A 15,761-nucleotide genomic window follows, 5' to 3' on the forward strand; every position below is an offset into this window, starting at 1 on the left:
GCCGCACTTAGCTTGTACGGTAATTGAACATACTTCTTCGAGTTCGGGCCTTTCAATACTGGTGGTGCGCCCGGAATTTGATCCATGCGGGCGTTTACTTCCCTCATGAACCGTAATAGCTCATCTTTGAATGAATCGTTCTCGTTGTTAAGACCTGATCTGCTCCCCCAGCCCCATCGGAGCCAACTTCACCCCTGGAAGTGTTGTTGTTGACTCTCTGCGTTGTTTGGTCTTCGGGAATAACGGGAGGAATTGAATCGCGCTTGTTTGCATTATTTGAAGCACCTGATAGCGCCTACTTCAGTTCCGTCATAACCTGATCCTGCCGCGTGAGATGGCCTAGGATGATTGCATGTTGCTCTTGCAGAATCCTCACAGCATCCGCTACTTGCTCCTCGTCAGCATCATCGAGAGTTGTCTCTCGAACTTGTTGAGAGTATTGATTGTCATACACCGATGTGGCGTCCTTCCCCTCATTGCGAGTATCACTGATCGAATCCTCGAAATGAGGCTGATCCCCTCAAATTTCAGGGTTGCGTGCATCGTTAATAGTGTTATCTGCCATTTTTTGTGATTATTTCTAAGACAAAATAATCAAAACACGTTAGTAAAAAAGGCAAGGATCAATTTAATTGCACGGATGTCAAGGCCCCACGGTGGGCGCCAAACTGTTTACCGTAAAACAATACAGTTAAATTTATACGTGATTTCTAGACAAACGAACTAATTTGATCCTAAAATAATATAATAATCGAAGAAATACACAGTACTTAGCCTTGGAATGTAGATGAAATAGCAAAGATAGTGATTCCGTAAACACGATTTTCCGAACACAGCAATGATAGGATCAAAAAACAAGAGAGTGAAATTGTATAAAGCTATATATAGAATATAGTATATGTTCTTGTCAGAAATTTTCGTGTCCTGTACAATGGTAATTGAGCTCAGTATTTATAATTATGCCTAGGGAAAGAGGTCCTTGGATCGTGCCCTCCTTTAATGTCAATTATGAGGGTCATTGGTAAAGATTTAACGGTGAATATAAATGTCAAACTCTCTGTAACGGGTCGTCGTTCTTAATGCTGCAGGATATTCCTTAGTAAATGCCGTCGGGCGCAGAGCATTTAATACACCTTCATAAACGTTATCATTTCCGGTGACAAGCTGAGTGGTTGCGCTCGGTCCTCAGTCATCCCATCTCGGATTCCACGTATCCTCCTTTTGGTCAGCCACATATGTCATATCATATTTTACCTTATACATCTTCATCATACTTGGACTCAATCATAGTGAGTGGATGCAGCTAAATATGAATTATAATGAAAAACTAACCTTTAAGCAAAATAAGACATCTTCTACATAAAGCTGTACCTTTCATAAATTCTCTAGGATAACATTAATTAGCTTACAAAATGGATAAGACTCCAGATATAGAAATAGCACACAACAGTAATTAGTTTTTCCATAAGAACTCCAAACAAAGAGAGTTGTGTTAGGCTGAGAAATAGCAAATACCAACTACATCATCTCACAAGCACGCATACAAACAGGAGTGCAAGAGTCCACTTAAACCAGCATCAGATGTTAAATGCAGACAAGTGTAATGTAACAAACCTAACCTTCCCAACTAAAAAAAAAAGAAAGAAAATTTGACTAGATAAATATCAGCAATCAATTTTGATAATATATCCAATGCATCTTCAGCTAATGCTGACATCTACCACCATTAAAAGTTAAAGGTATCTTGGTTATACTAAGTTACAAACGGAGAGTAAAGTTGGAGGACAGCTGGAAGGAAGCATGTATACTGCATCAAAAAAGATTTGATTGAAGATGTGCAGTAACTGCAGCATAAAATGCGAAACAGTCTACATCATGAAATCAAGAATACTAAAAAATGACTAGAAAAAGAAAGGCACAACAGAAAATAAGATGGTCTAGCCAAATATAATTTACCTTTACCAGCAATACAGAAACTGGATAGTTGTTTTCTGAAACAGGAAAAAACAATGGCCATAAGAGGATATGGTTACAATGAAAACTCCTGAAGTCGAAAGAGGAACCTTTCTCAAAATTGAACTGGCAAAATTGCTATTGAAGTAGGCCACACTTGCATAGTATACCCATTTGCTACTAAAAATTATAACATACTGGATACTCTATGCATCAGCAATATTTTTTACTAAAAGGTCAACATATAGCAGTCTTACAACTTAACAAGTGGTGTGGCAGCAAGGTCGAGTAAGAGGAGAAACCTATAACTCCAAACGCATTGACTTCATGGAAAAGCCCCGACCTTCCCCCTTTGCCGATCATGTAGAACCTTGTAAATTGAAGAATGCGGTCATAATTTTCAAACTTTACACAATACGTCAATTAATTAGTAATATTATTGCCTTTCTTGTTGGTACTTGGTAAATGCTGATTCATCGTTGATGTAGTAGGCGACCCTGATAGACAAATAAATCAGCATGGTCTGACTTCAAATTGAGCTAAAAAAGTGTTTCTTTCTCATTCTAAACTTGCAAGTATAATATCTCTCAAGCTATGATATCCAGAACATGCTCCACAATTAAAAGCAACTCAGCAATGCAACATTGGCAGGAGAATTGCAACCAGTGTCTCTATTTCCTCTCCATGAACGATTTGGCTTTTTCCATCCAGCGAATAAATTCAAGTTTATCTTTGTTCTTCATGTATCGATGCAAGAATACACAAAATTCATCATTTATTCCCCTTGTCTCTAGGAAATCATAAAGAGAATCCTGCAGTTCATCATCCAATTCCCTGCAAATCACAAGTTAAAAAAGAAAGACCAATCAAACTGCCAGGGAAACTGCAATTGCTAGCGATGGGAGTCCATCAGTTGCACAGGAAAAGAAAAACGAAAAGGAAATATAGATGAAGAACTGGGAGTAAGATCACCAAAGCAAAACCTATCAAAACTAAATGAGGACTCCTCACAAATTTTCAAATTTAATTCATATTTTAAAAAATGCAAGAATGATTCAAAACCATGGCAGTAAAAGAGTAGAAGAAATTTTGGAATGTTCAGTTTCACACGTTTCCGACTCCTGAAGTTCTTACCAACCACATAATCAAACTCAACAGAAAACTCAAATAAGAATTTCTAGCAAGCCTAATGGAGAATACGAAATTAAATCTCATACACATACTTAAAAGGAGGGCCTACATAAGGCTGATCCACTACGCCATTTTGCCCACGCATGTAAACTTTACGAATCTCAATGCTGTTTGGCCATGCAGAGCAAACAAACTCCAGCACATCATTGCCTTCTCCTTTGAAAACATTAACAATCATGGTTATGTGAAGTTGCACATCATCTGCAACAGATGCATCATTACCTTTATTAACAGGAACAGATGCATCAAACATGGTTACTTCAACTTTAATTTCTTCATTTTCTTCAAATTTCTTGTTTAATTTAATCCATTGCTCTCCAGGTCTTTCATCAATGATAAATGAATCAAATTCTCCAATAGGCTGCAGTTCGGTAATTGCAAGATATTAGCATTAGAGAAATTACTGAATCACACTATTCAATATATGAACAAATAAGCAAACAACTAGTCAAAATAATAAATAATACTCTCTCTATCCCCATTTATGTGTCATACTTTCCTTTTAGTATGTCCCAAGAAGAATGTCACCCTTCCTTATTTAGAAACAATTCAACTTTAAACTTCCTACTTTACCGTAAATGAGATGACTTATAGCCACACAAATATCTATGACTTGTTTTAGACCACAAGTATCAAAAGTTTTCATTTCTTAAACTCTGTGCCGAGTCAAACACCGGCACCGCCACATAAATAGGAACGGAGACAGTATTATATATAAGTGGCCTTCTGCAACATGAATAAGTACACCATGTGTTGCATCCGTACATCAGAGCATAGATAAGAAGAAGATATTAGATAGCTACTTGTTAAAACCAGTGGCGGAGACATAAATTTCAATGTCACACCAGGAATTTGAACATGCAACCTTGCACAATTTTTGAACCCCCTTTGCCACTATACTAGAAGTTTCCTTTATGTTATGGAGATTCAACAATTAATATATACAAGAATTTTGTTTTTACTCTATTTGCACAGTATAATTCCCTGAAGAAAGGGATTCAATTGAATCCTCTTAACTAAATTTAGCTCCGTCCATGGTTAAAGCTAGTCCATATGACATGTATCAGCCAAGAATAAACAACTCTATAGCATTAGAAACTCCTATTTTATTATTCAGAGTTTAACTACCGCAAAGTAAATTCAGTAACATATGTAGATCGCATTAGAATTGGGTTGGTAGCTACAAGAGATAACATTCAGACCTGACCTTGTTATGCACAAAATTTATTTTATGAAGTGCAATGCAGAATTATGTTATACATATTTTGACGGGCAACTGTGTTGATTGATACACATGTATGTCTCATCTTTTTAGTGATCCCATATGTAAATGTCATGAATACTTCAGATCATATGATCACATTGCTTAATATCAACCATATCCACTGCCAAGCTAAAAATTCAAGAGTTCATCTTTCACTTTTAGCTAGGGCTGTATTTTGTCCCGGGCCCGGGCCTTAGTGGGCCTAACGGGCCGGGCCTCGCGGTCCCGGGCTTCGTGGTCCCGGGCTCTGGCGGTCCCGGGCCTGGCGGTCCCGGTCTTCGTGGGCCTAATGGGTGGAACCGGCCCGTGACGGGCCTAAGCCCACATGGTCCTGTGCTTAACGGGCCGGGCTCGTGGGCTTCGCGGGCCTAGCGGGTTTTTTTTTTTTTTTTTAAAGACAATTTCTTGTAGTATCATGGCTATATTAATATGTAGTATATATGTATATCTAATTATTAAAGTGCTTGACGAAAAAGAAAATAACAAAACAATAGTAAAACACTAAATTGTCATGCATAAATATCACTTCTTGATATTATATTGTATCTTATGTATATATATTCTCTTATATATTTTCTTTTAGTATATATATTGTATCTTATGTATATATTGTAGCTTATAAATATATTTTCTTGTAGTATATATATTGTATATTATGTATATATTGTAGCATAATATATTTTCTTGTAGTATATTATATTGTATCTTATGTATATATATTCTCTTATATATTTTCTTGTAGTATATATATTGTATATTATGTATATATTGTAGCATAATATATTTTCTTGTAGTATATATATTGTATCTTATGTATATATATTCTCTTATATATTTTCTTGTAGTATATATATTGTATATTATGTATATATTGTAGCTTATAAATATATTTTCTTGTAGTATATATATTGTATATTATGTATATATTGTAGCATAATATATTTGCTTGTAGTATATTATATTGTATCTTATGTATATATATTCTCTTATATATTTGCTTGTAGTATATTATATTGTATCTTATGTATATATATTCTCTTATATATTTTCTTGTAGTATATATATTGTATCTTATGTATATATTGTAGCTTATAAATATATTTTCTTGTAGTATATATATTGTATATTATGTATATATTGTAGCATAATATATTTTCTTGTAGTATATTATATTGTATCTTATGTATATATATTCTCTTATATATTTTCTTGTAGTATATATATTGTATATTATGTATATATTGTAGCATAATATATTTTCTTGTAGTATATTATATTGTATCTTATGTATATATATTCTCTTATATATTTTCTTGTAGTATATATATTGTATCTTATGTATATATTGTATCTTATAAATATATTTTCTTGTAGTATATATATTGTATATTATGTATATATTGTAGCATATAAATAATTCTAAGTATAGACAAAGAAATATTGCGAAAAGAAGCTCATGGGTAGAAGCAATAAATTTTATTACCAAAAAATGACATATCTTTCTTAGTCATCCTTCCCCCAATGGAATGAGCACAACAAGGTACTAATACCACCATTAGAAGGAAAAAAACTAAGGAAGATGTGCCAAAATACAAGTTACATATTATTCTATGTATTATCTCTAACAAATCTCATAAATCCTTCAAGGTTCGGAGGAGGTTGCGTTGGTGGTGGTGGAAAAGAAGCTTGTTCATCACCACTTCCGGGCGAAGCCGAATCCTCCGTAAGTTCCGCTATCATTTCTTCATAAGCTTCATCTATCGCCGGTTGTGCTTCTGCAATTCCAAAGTTTCTTCTTTCCGAGCGGATCCAATCTCTAAACAATACTGATTTTTCCAAGCTATCCCTCATAGACGCTCTATGATCACCTATTTGCAGTCTTGCTTGACTGAAAGCGCTCTCTGATGCAACAGTTGAAGCTTGAATTGATAAAATATCCCGAGCCATCCTTGCAAGAACAGGAAAATGTTTTTCCCTTGCCTTCCACCATTCCAAAAGATCAAAAGAGCCGTCTGGATTCTCCTTTTCAAGTCCCTGAGACAAATAAACTTGAAGCTCATTTAGATGTGAAGTTTCATCATAATTTTCACCTTGAGACCCCCTGAACTCCGTCCAAGATTTAAGAGCTTTTAAGCCCGCAACTCTTTTAGAGGATTGTGAGCTAGACGAAGTAGGGGTTGGAATAGTTGGCCTAGCATGCTCTAAGGCAAGTTGATAAGCATTATAAACTGTTTGAGCGTTAATCTTAATTGAAGCTTTTGCATCTGCAAGTGTCGCAATTTCCTCATTTGAAAGATCTAAAGCCTTATAAATATTTGAATACCAAAAATGAGGACCTCCCAATTTCATTGTAGGATTTAGCATTGCAGCAAGACCATAAATAGGAGGGATAGGAAAAAAATATTTTTTAAACTTTTGTTTCATTTCATTTATAGCAAGTTCATAAATATCCCCACCCTCACTAAATTCAACAAACAAATCAGATAGTGCTGCAATATAAACTAAACAGTTTGAAATAGTAGGATAATATTGCCCAGAAAATGCATTTGTTGCAATTTGAAAATGTTCTAAAAAATCTAAAAGAATTTTAACATTAGTCCAATCTTGAGTGGTAAGCATTTCATCATCATCTTCACCACCTACCCGAGAATTAAACGTTGCATTAATTGGGTTTCTATATTCATATGCTACTACTAAACTTTCGTACATACAATTCCATCTAGTCGGGCAAGGTTTAGGAACCTTTCTTTCTCTAAGGCCATATTCATCACATTTTTTAAAATACTCTCTAAGTCTACTTCTACGGTTTGAATAAAAAAGCCAATTAAGAGCCATTCTAACCTTTTCAATTTCTATGTTTAATATTCGCATACCATCACCGACAATTAAATGATAAATATGACAAATACATCTAACATGGAAAATATTAGTAAATGCAGGATTTAGTGTTGTTGTAAGCATGCCTATAGCACTGGTGTTACTAGAAGCATTATCCATTGAAATTGCCATTATTTTATCGCTAAAGCAAAAATATCTACAAATATCTGCAACAGTGTTAGCTATAAATTTACCTGTGTGACGCGAATTAATTATTCTATATGCAATTATGCGTTTTTGCATTATCCATTCTTCATCTATCCAATGACTTGTAACAGTTAGGTAATCACAATCATTACCACTTCTACCAATATCAGTAGTAATAGAAATCCGATTAGGTATATGAGTAAATAAATAACGCAAATATTGTTCATATTCATGTTTGAATTTATAAATATCACTCTTAACTGTTGCGCGAGGCCAACCTTTATAAGTAGGATTAAACACTCTTCTAATATAATGAACCCAATTAGGATTAGAAGCAAAAGTATAAGGTAAGCACATAACAGTAATCATCTTTGCTAATTCTTCACGATCTCTATTTGGATCGTAATATAAAATACCTCCAGTGACAGTGTTAATTCCTGGTTGAACTAGATTTGAACCTGTACTAGGGTTAATCGCAGAATCTACACTTGTCCCCTCTAGATGCGCTTTCATTTGAAAAAATCTAGCCTTATCTCTAGGGTGTGTTTTTATGTGCCTAGTCAAACTACCTGTGCCGCTACGGTCTCCTACATATTTATGCGACATTAATTTCCCACAAGTTTTACACTTAGCCTTATTTTTTTCTCTTACTTGAGTAAAAAAATTCCAAACTAATGATGTTTCTAAGCGTTTAGCAGGTTCTCTATTAAAAGTAGGAGTTTCTACAGGTGGGTCGACCGGTGCATCACTTGGGTTATTAAGAGGACTAGTAGGTGTATCATCTAAATCCGGTGCTTGAGTTTCATCATCATCCTCATTTTCCTCATTATTTTCTAAGATGGTTTCATTAGGATAAAGAGCATTCATAATTTCATCATCTAATCTATCACCTGGTGCAACATTATGATAAAATTCACTATCGGTAAATTGAAAACAAGGGTGATCACTATCAAGAATTACGGAAGGAGGAGGACGTCTAGGTTGGCGACTACTTTCAACTTGCTTATCTTTTCTAGGTCGGGGAGCCGGGGGAAGGGTAGTTGGTTGGCCACTACTTTCACCGGTTTTATCTTTTCCTTTACCAAACATTTTTTTCAAAGTAAATGCCATATTAATTATAATTATGCAAACTAAACCACACAAAAATATATTATAAAAACGTAAGAGTTGAAACGAGTTTACCGGATTGCCGAACAACTTCTTGAAAATTGAAAATCGTTGAACACTTGAAAACTTCAATTCAACAACTTCACAATTTTTCACGAAATTTCAACAATAAATTAAGTAATTGTAGTAGAGAGATTGAGAGAGATTGAGAGATATTGAGAGATATTGATGAATTGGTGAATAAAAATGAAAGAATGAGGGGGTATTTATAGTTGAGAAATGGGGAAAAGTGTAATTATATAAAGTTTGGGGTTAAAATAAAGTTTGGGGGCCAAATGGCCATTTTTTTAACTTAAAAAACGGTCATATTTTCAGCCCAAACGGCTAGATTTTAAATATGGCCGTTTGATTTTTTTTTTTTTTTTTTTTTTTTTTTTAAAATAGCCGTTGGGCCCGCCAGGCCCGCCAGGACCGGCCCAGGCCCGCCTGCCGGTCCCGGGCCAAACGGTCCCGGGCTCGTGGGCTCAACCATGGAGACCAGCCCGTGACGGGCTCAGAGGCCCACCAAGACCGGCCCACCCAGGACCGGCCCACCAGGCCCACCAGGCCCGTTAGGACCGCGGGCCCGGTCCGGTCCGGTTCAGGCCCGGCCCACCGAGCAGCATTACTTTTAGCTAACAAGCAAAATCTAAGATCTTCTTGTCCTTATAAAAGTTTCAAAACAAAATGAACTTTCTCGTCAGAAAATTGGCTTATCCTATATATGGTGTGGACCAGGCCACTTCTTTTAAAAGGGACAAGAGGAAAGAGAGCCAGAAGAAACTTTCTACTATATTGTGGGACTGGTCAGATATCATCTTTGATAGGTAAAGTTCGTCAATAGAGTTTACTCTTTTCTTAAATTCACCCAACTCCTAGTTTTTTTCCAACAAGCTGCACAAGTCCAGGCCCAAACCTACTTAAGAAAAACTGAAAACCTATTAGGCCTTCTCATCCACCAGTCATAACATTAGAAAATGGTAAAGATCATCAAGCTTCAGCCAAAACGAGGAACACTCGACATCTTCTTGACCACTCCAAAGGAAAACGAAGAACAAAGGAGTGGGGTATAGAGATTTCAAAAGGTTCATCCTTTTTTCATTGTTAAGAGGGTAAAACACCTATGCCTATTCAAATCAGCAAACCCTAATACATTGGCAAAAGTCCATTTCCCTGCTCAAATTTTGGCAAATGGGACTACCTGAGAATAACAAAAGAAATTAACACGCTACCATCATACATTAGCTAACTTGGCAACCACCACTTTAACGATAAAGGTGAATCAGCAGATGAGCTCTTTTTTTATATATATATATATTTACTAGCTTTTCTGCCCGAGCCTAATGTATGTATAGCTCAGGACTGAGGTATAATAGGAGTAGCAGCAGCAGTGACAATTTCCCAATGGTCAATCCAGTTATTCACGGGATTAAGTATACAAATTCAGCAGTTTAGTAGAGTTAAAATATTAATTTGAATAAAAAAATATTTAACACTTGCCCGCCCCGAAATAATGATCTTGTTCCGAATCCCCTTTTAATACAATTATTTTCTCATATTAACAAGGAATGAGAAAGCGGGTACCTGAGAGGGAGGAGAACGCTCAAGTTCGTAGCGAATCTCGTAGCGAAGAAGTCTCAGAATGTTCCCTTCAAATGCTTCCCTCCGCATCTCCGATATGTAATTTCTACTCAAATTAAAGATGACTGGGTAGGGTTGCTGCTGAAGCAAAAGGCTTTTGGCTATTCCTCCTAAAGGTCTCACTAAGCGACGAGCCATTGCAAATGGAGGAATATGCAGAGGGAAGCTAGGGGCTTTAGGAGGGTTTATAGTAACAGTTTTCAACCATTCCTCATTTTTATCTCGGTTGCTCTATTGGGCTTATACCCGATATGCAACTGGAAAATCTTTCATGGGCCAAATGATGGCCCAAGTCCCACTTCTAAATTGTTCTGTTAATTCTCAGAACTATGTACAGTAATTATGTACATGTGACTCACACAACTAGTGTCATTGTGTGAGACCTCTTTTTATCTCATAAATTTGTGAGAATTTACATAAAATACAACCTTTCTAATATTTATAAAAAAAACTCATACATAAAAAATGCCTATTTTGAGTCTGATTCTCTCTAGGTGCACGTTAGCTTAAACTACGCCGGCCATAGGCAAGAGAGCACACATACCCACTGAGAAGGCATTAATGGCGAAGGAAGCTCAGGCCTCACATACAGCAACTATGCGAAGTCAAAGAAACAAAGGCGAACCAGCAATCGAAGTGCAATCTGAACAAATTAGGTCTCAACTACTTGAACCTAGTTTGAGCAGCAGCAAGTTGGGGATAAATGCGGCAAGTAAACCTAATCAAATTGGGACAAAATCAGCGGAGAAATCATATCCTCCTAACCAATTGGATGCAGAACCAGTACAAATTGAAGTTCAAGGCAGAGATAAAGTAATGGAGAAAGTACAACAGCAGGAGGCAATAAAACAGTGGACAGAGATAACATCTACGACGCCTAGCAAAGGAGATCAAACAACATCAAGTAGCGAAAAAAAAAATCCTGGGCAGATCAAGTTGAAGAGGAGATCGCAACGAAGAAAAGTTCGATATGGGATAACTTTGACATTTCTAAAATTACAAACGCTAGATTTAAATTGGAATACATTGCACCTAATCTACATGGTGAGTCCCCTATTGTTGACATTGACTATGAGGACTTTAGCAGTGAAATTGATTTTTGGAAACATACTATTGTGTGTTATGTGTTAGGAGCCCATCCCCATTTGAGGTGATTAAAGGATTTATTCAAAGGTTATGGGCTAAAAATGTCACGACCCAACTAAAGGTCATGACTAGCACCCGGGCCATACTTGTCGAGCACCAACGTACATTTTATCTAGCCTTCCTTATTATCTTTAAGAGCCGACAAGATCAATATAAATGGTAGACATGAATCATGAACATCCAATAATGAAAGATAATGGCATGAACATACATAACATGGGACGACAAGACTGTTAAGAAACTATATAAAAGGTACGAGCTACCATGCGATCATGAAAGACTATACAACAAAAATCAGCCGACAAGGCATTCCAAAACATACATGAGTCGACACCTGTCTATGAGCCTCTAATGGAACATAAGTGTTGCAACATTGCCGGAACAGAGCCCCGACATACCCATAATGTCTATAACAAAAATACATACCAAGACCACGGCAAGTCCGGAGAAGGGATCTCGCCAATAACGGCTGAATTGGATAGCCTACTGTGGTGGGGGAGTTGCGTCTACCCGTCTATCAGGACCTGCAGCACGACATGCAGCGTCCACAAATAAAAAGGACATCAGTACGAATAAAGTACTAAGTATGTAAGACAGGAAAGCATAAGTAAGAACAGTAATGTAAACAGGGATAGAGAATATATAACCTGTGACATCTAGGTACCTCTGAGGGCTACTGACATGAAATACATGATACATACATATATATAAATACATAAACTTTTAAAATATACGCCTTTGTGTGCATCACCATCATCATATCGTACCCGACCGTAATAGGTTCGGTAAAACGTACCCGTCCATCATAGGGCTCGGTAGAATCGTACCCAGCCACGTGGAGCTCGGTAAAACCCAACTGATCAGTGGTTGCACAATAGGTGTCGTACCCGACTGACTATAGCGCGACTCGGTAGAGTAAAATAGATACATATATATAATGTGTGTTGGACTCATTGAAATCACATTTTGAACCTTTCGGAGAGACGTAAGGTCGGTATCCTCCGTACACGTTATTAGGGTTAACTCTTCATCAAGAATCTTATAAGAATCAGGAAGTACTAACAACATTGATAACATAAGAATAAGAGAAGTAACATCAACATCAATCGTTCCATAAGAAGGGCAGCAATGTAAGTACTGCTAGCTTCTAAGAGTAGAGTATCTTTGGAAGCTCGTTCATTACATTATGTACAATCGGAGTCGTGCAAAAGAATGAAGGGGATAGCCTCACATACCTTGTATATACTGACCAACCTCAAGCTATGCAAATGTCACGACTCCTTAGTCTACAATAAGAGAAATGACACTATCATTATCGTTTAAGCGTCGTAACTATTATGTATCGACCACAACCTATTTTACGATGAAACGGACAGCACCTCCCCTATTTATATGACTTCCCACAAGTCAATACAATCACCAAACAGCCCAAACAACATCATTAATAATTATATTTAGCCTCCCAAAATAGTCCACCAACCAACAACATTACTACCAAGCCTTTCGATATATATTTCACAAGTTCTAGCTTCAACGACTTAGCCGCAACTTGGATAATCTTAAATACATGTAGAGTAAGAGGTTCCTTACCTTTAAATGAAAATAACAACTCCAATTTGACCTTAATTTTCCACGAAATATCCCTCCAATTCTGCCACAAGAACAAGGAAGCGAAACTAGCAATCAATTTGAGTTTTTCGGTACTAGAATTACTTTAGAAGACTTGAAATCACCTAGGGTTGATATTAAAAATTTGAGGGAGTATTTAAAGAACATAAAACACTTAAAACAACCTCCCACATGATCTGGAACAACACAAAAATCAGCAACAACAAGAAGAACAATAAACATACTAGCGCCACGGGATTCCTGACACTTGATTTGTGTTGTTTGCCCTTTGTTTGGGTCTTGGATCATGAGAGAACCTTGAGAGAGTGTTTTTAGGGGTTTAAGGTCTGAATATACTGAAAAATAATGACTTAAAATGGGGTTGAGGCATCTTATATATATCCATATGTCTTAAACCGCCTATGTGGACCCCATAGAGAGCTGTTTGGCACAGTCTCGCGAAAACGTGAATATCTCTCTATTTCGAGATCGTATCGACGAACGGTTTAATGTGTTGGAAACTAGACTCATAGATATTCAATTTGGTGGATAGATAATCCCGTAATTCCATGTACATTGGGATAAAAACATAGTAACATTTGACCTAAAGTTTAAGTAAAATTATAAACGTAAGTTGCGACAACTTTTGTCGACTTTTGTTTCATAACTCGCTTGACTTCAAGACTTATGATACGGATATTATATGATTCAAATACATTAAAACATGACCTCTTGGGACAATTAATCACCTCTAGTGTTACCCAAAAATACGGGTTACAACATCCTTGATTCGTTTAACTTCTAATACTTGTTAACCACTCTTATACACCCTTGTATCGTTTAAGACCAATAGGATTAACTTCTTATCATCTCAAAGATAATATCTTCTTGGATTTACGTCGACTAACTTACGGCGTGATCTAAGGTACGCGAATTTGGGTTGTAACACCCTCCCCCTTAGGAACATTCGTCCTCGAATGTAAGGGTTTATGGGGAGTCTAACTCATCGTGGATTCTGACGGAAATTTCCGGCTGAGTATCCCCTATAAAATGGACACTAGCCAAACTTGTAAGCAGTTTAACCCAACATATGGCCTTACAAGACTATACAAAGCATTATGGATATGTACATTATCTGCATATCACCATTTTGTATTAAAAAGAGTATTCACAAGCTATTGCTTACCTCATAGAGCCGTTTCACCTTATAATGCGTCCTGCTTTCCCCCCGGCATCCTCATTATCTTCACTTTGGAATAGGTAAGGGTATTTAGACTTCATCTCCTGTTCTGCTTCCCATGTCATTTCTTTTATATTCTTATTCCTCCACAATACTTTGACGGAAGGTACATCCTTTGTTCTCAGTTTGCGGACTTGTCGATCTAATATAGCCACTGGCACTTCATCATATGATAGATCCTCTGTAACTTGTACATCTTTGATAGGGATGACCCGAGAAGGGTCTCCAATACATTTCCTCAACATAGATACATGGAATACCGGGTGGAAAAATTCCAATTCGGATGGCAATTCTAACTCATAAGCAACATGTCCAATTCGTCGAAGAATTTTGTACGGCCCAATATACCGCGGACCCAACTTACCCTTCTTCCCAAAATGCATAGCACCCTTCATCGACGAGATATTCAGGAAAACCCAATCACCAACCTCAAATTCCAGATCACGATGCCGGACATTGGAATAAGACTTTTGCCTGCTTTGTGCCGTCCTCAGTCGCTCTTGTATCACTTTCACCTTCTCAATGGCTTGGTGAATCAAATCTGGCCCATATAATTCTGTCTCACCGACTTCGAACCATCCAACTGGTGATCTACATCTCCTCCCGTACAGTGTCTCATACGGGACCATTTTAATACTAGAATGGTAGCTATTATTGTAGGCAAATTCTATAAGTGCCAGATGGTCATCCCAATTCCCCTTGAAATCTAGAACACATGCTCGTAGCATATCTTCAAGCGTCTGAATGGTTCGTTCAGCCTATCCGTCAGTCTGCAGATGGAATGCAGTACTGAGATTTACTTGTGTGCCTAAACCCTTCTGAAAATACCTCCAAAAGTTAGCCGTAAATTGAGCTCCTCGGTCTGATATAATAGATACCGGCACACCATGAAGCCTAACAATCTCATTGATATACAACTTCGCATAATCTTCAGCCGTGTAAGTTGTCTTAACTGGCAAAAAATGGGCAAATTTTGTAAGTCGATCAACTATCACCTAGATGGAGTCAAACTTATGATATGAGCGAGGTAATCTAACAATGAAGTCCATATTAATCACCTCCCATTTCTAGGTCGGCATTTCTATATTCTGAATCAATCCACTGGGTTTCTGATGCTCGATCTTTACTTGTTGACAATTAGGACACTGGCTACAAATTCTGCAATAGACTTCTTCATGTTATCCCACCAATATTGCTCCTTAACATCATGATACATCTTTGTCAAGCCGGGATGGATAGAATATCGGGACTGATGAATCTCAATCATAATCTTCTCTCACAACCCTGCCACACTAGGCACACATAATCGGCCCTGGTATCTCAGTGTCCCGTCTCCTCCGATCTCGAAAGCTGTAATATTACACTGCTAAAGGCCCTCTCTCAATATTACTAAGGTAGGATCTTCATATTGCCGTGCTTTTACCTAGGGTACCAAAGATGATTCTGATGTATTCTGTACAGTAACACCTCCGTCATCAGTGTCTAATAATCTTATTCTCATATTGGCCAGCTGGTGAAGCTCTTTGGTCAACCATTGTCTACCTGCCT

At 37.1% G+C, this 15,761-nt stretch overlaps 1 protein-coding gene across 1 annotated transcript; it reads right to left on the reverse strand.

Moving 5' to 3' along the window:
- Positions 1–859: 859 nt before the first annotated feature.
- On the reverse strand, positions 860–10,414 carry LOC107787667 (uncharacterized protein At2g39795, mitochondrial). The gene is made up of 3 exons (XM_016609271.2): positions 10,163–10,414; positions 3,177–3,505; positions 860–2,787 (listed from the first exon to the last, which is right to left on the reverse strand). The coding sequence occupies exons 1-3, from the start codon at positions 10,355–10,357 to the stop codon at positions 2,625–2,627; spliced, it is 687 nt and encodes a 228-aa protein (XP_016464757.1). The 5' UTR covers positions 10,358–10,414; the 3' UTR covers positions 860–2,624.
- Between the last annotated feature and the right edge of the window lie 5,347 nt (positions 10,415–15,761).

The sequence above is a fragment of the Nicotiana tabacum genome, chromosome 4 (assembly GCF_000715075.1).
Source record: "Nicotiana tabacum cultivar K326 chromosome 4, ASM71507v2, whole genome shotgun sequence".
Classification (NCBI taxonomy): domain Eukaryota; kingdom Viridiplantae; phylum Streptophyta; class Magnoliopsida; order Solanales; family Solanaceae; genus Nicotiana; species Nicotiana tabacum.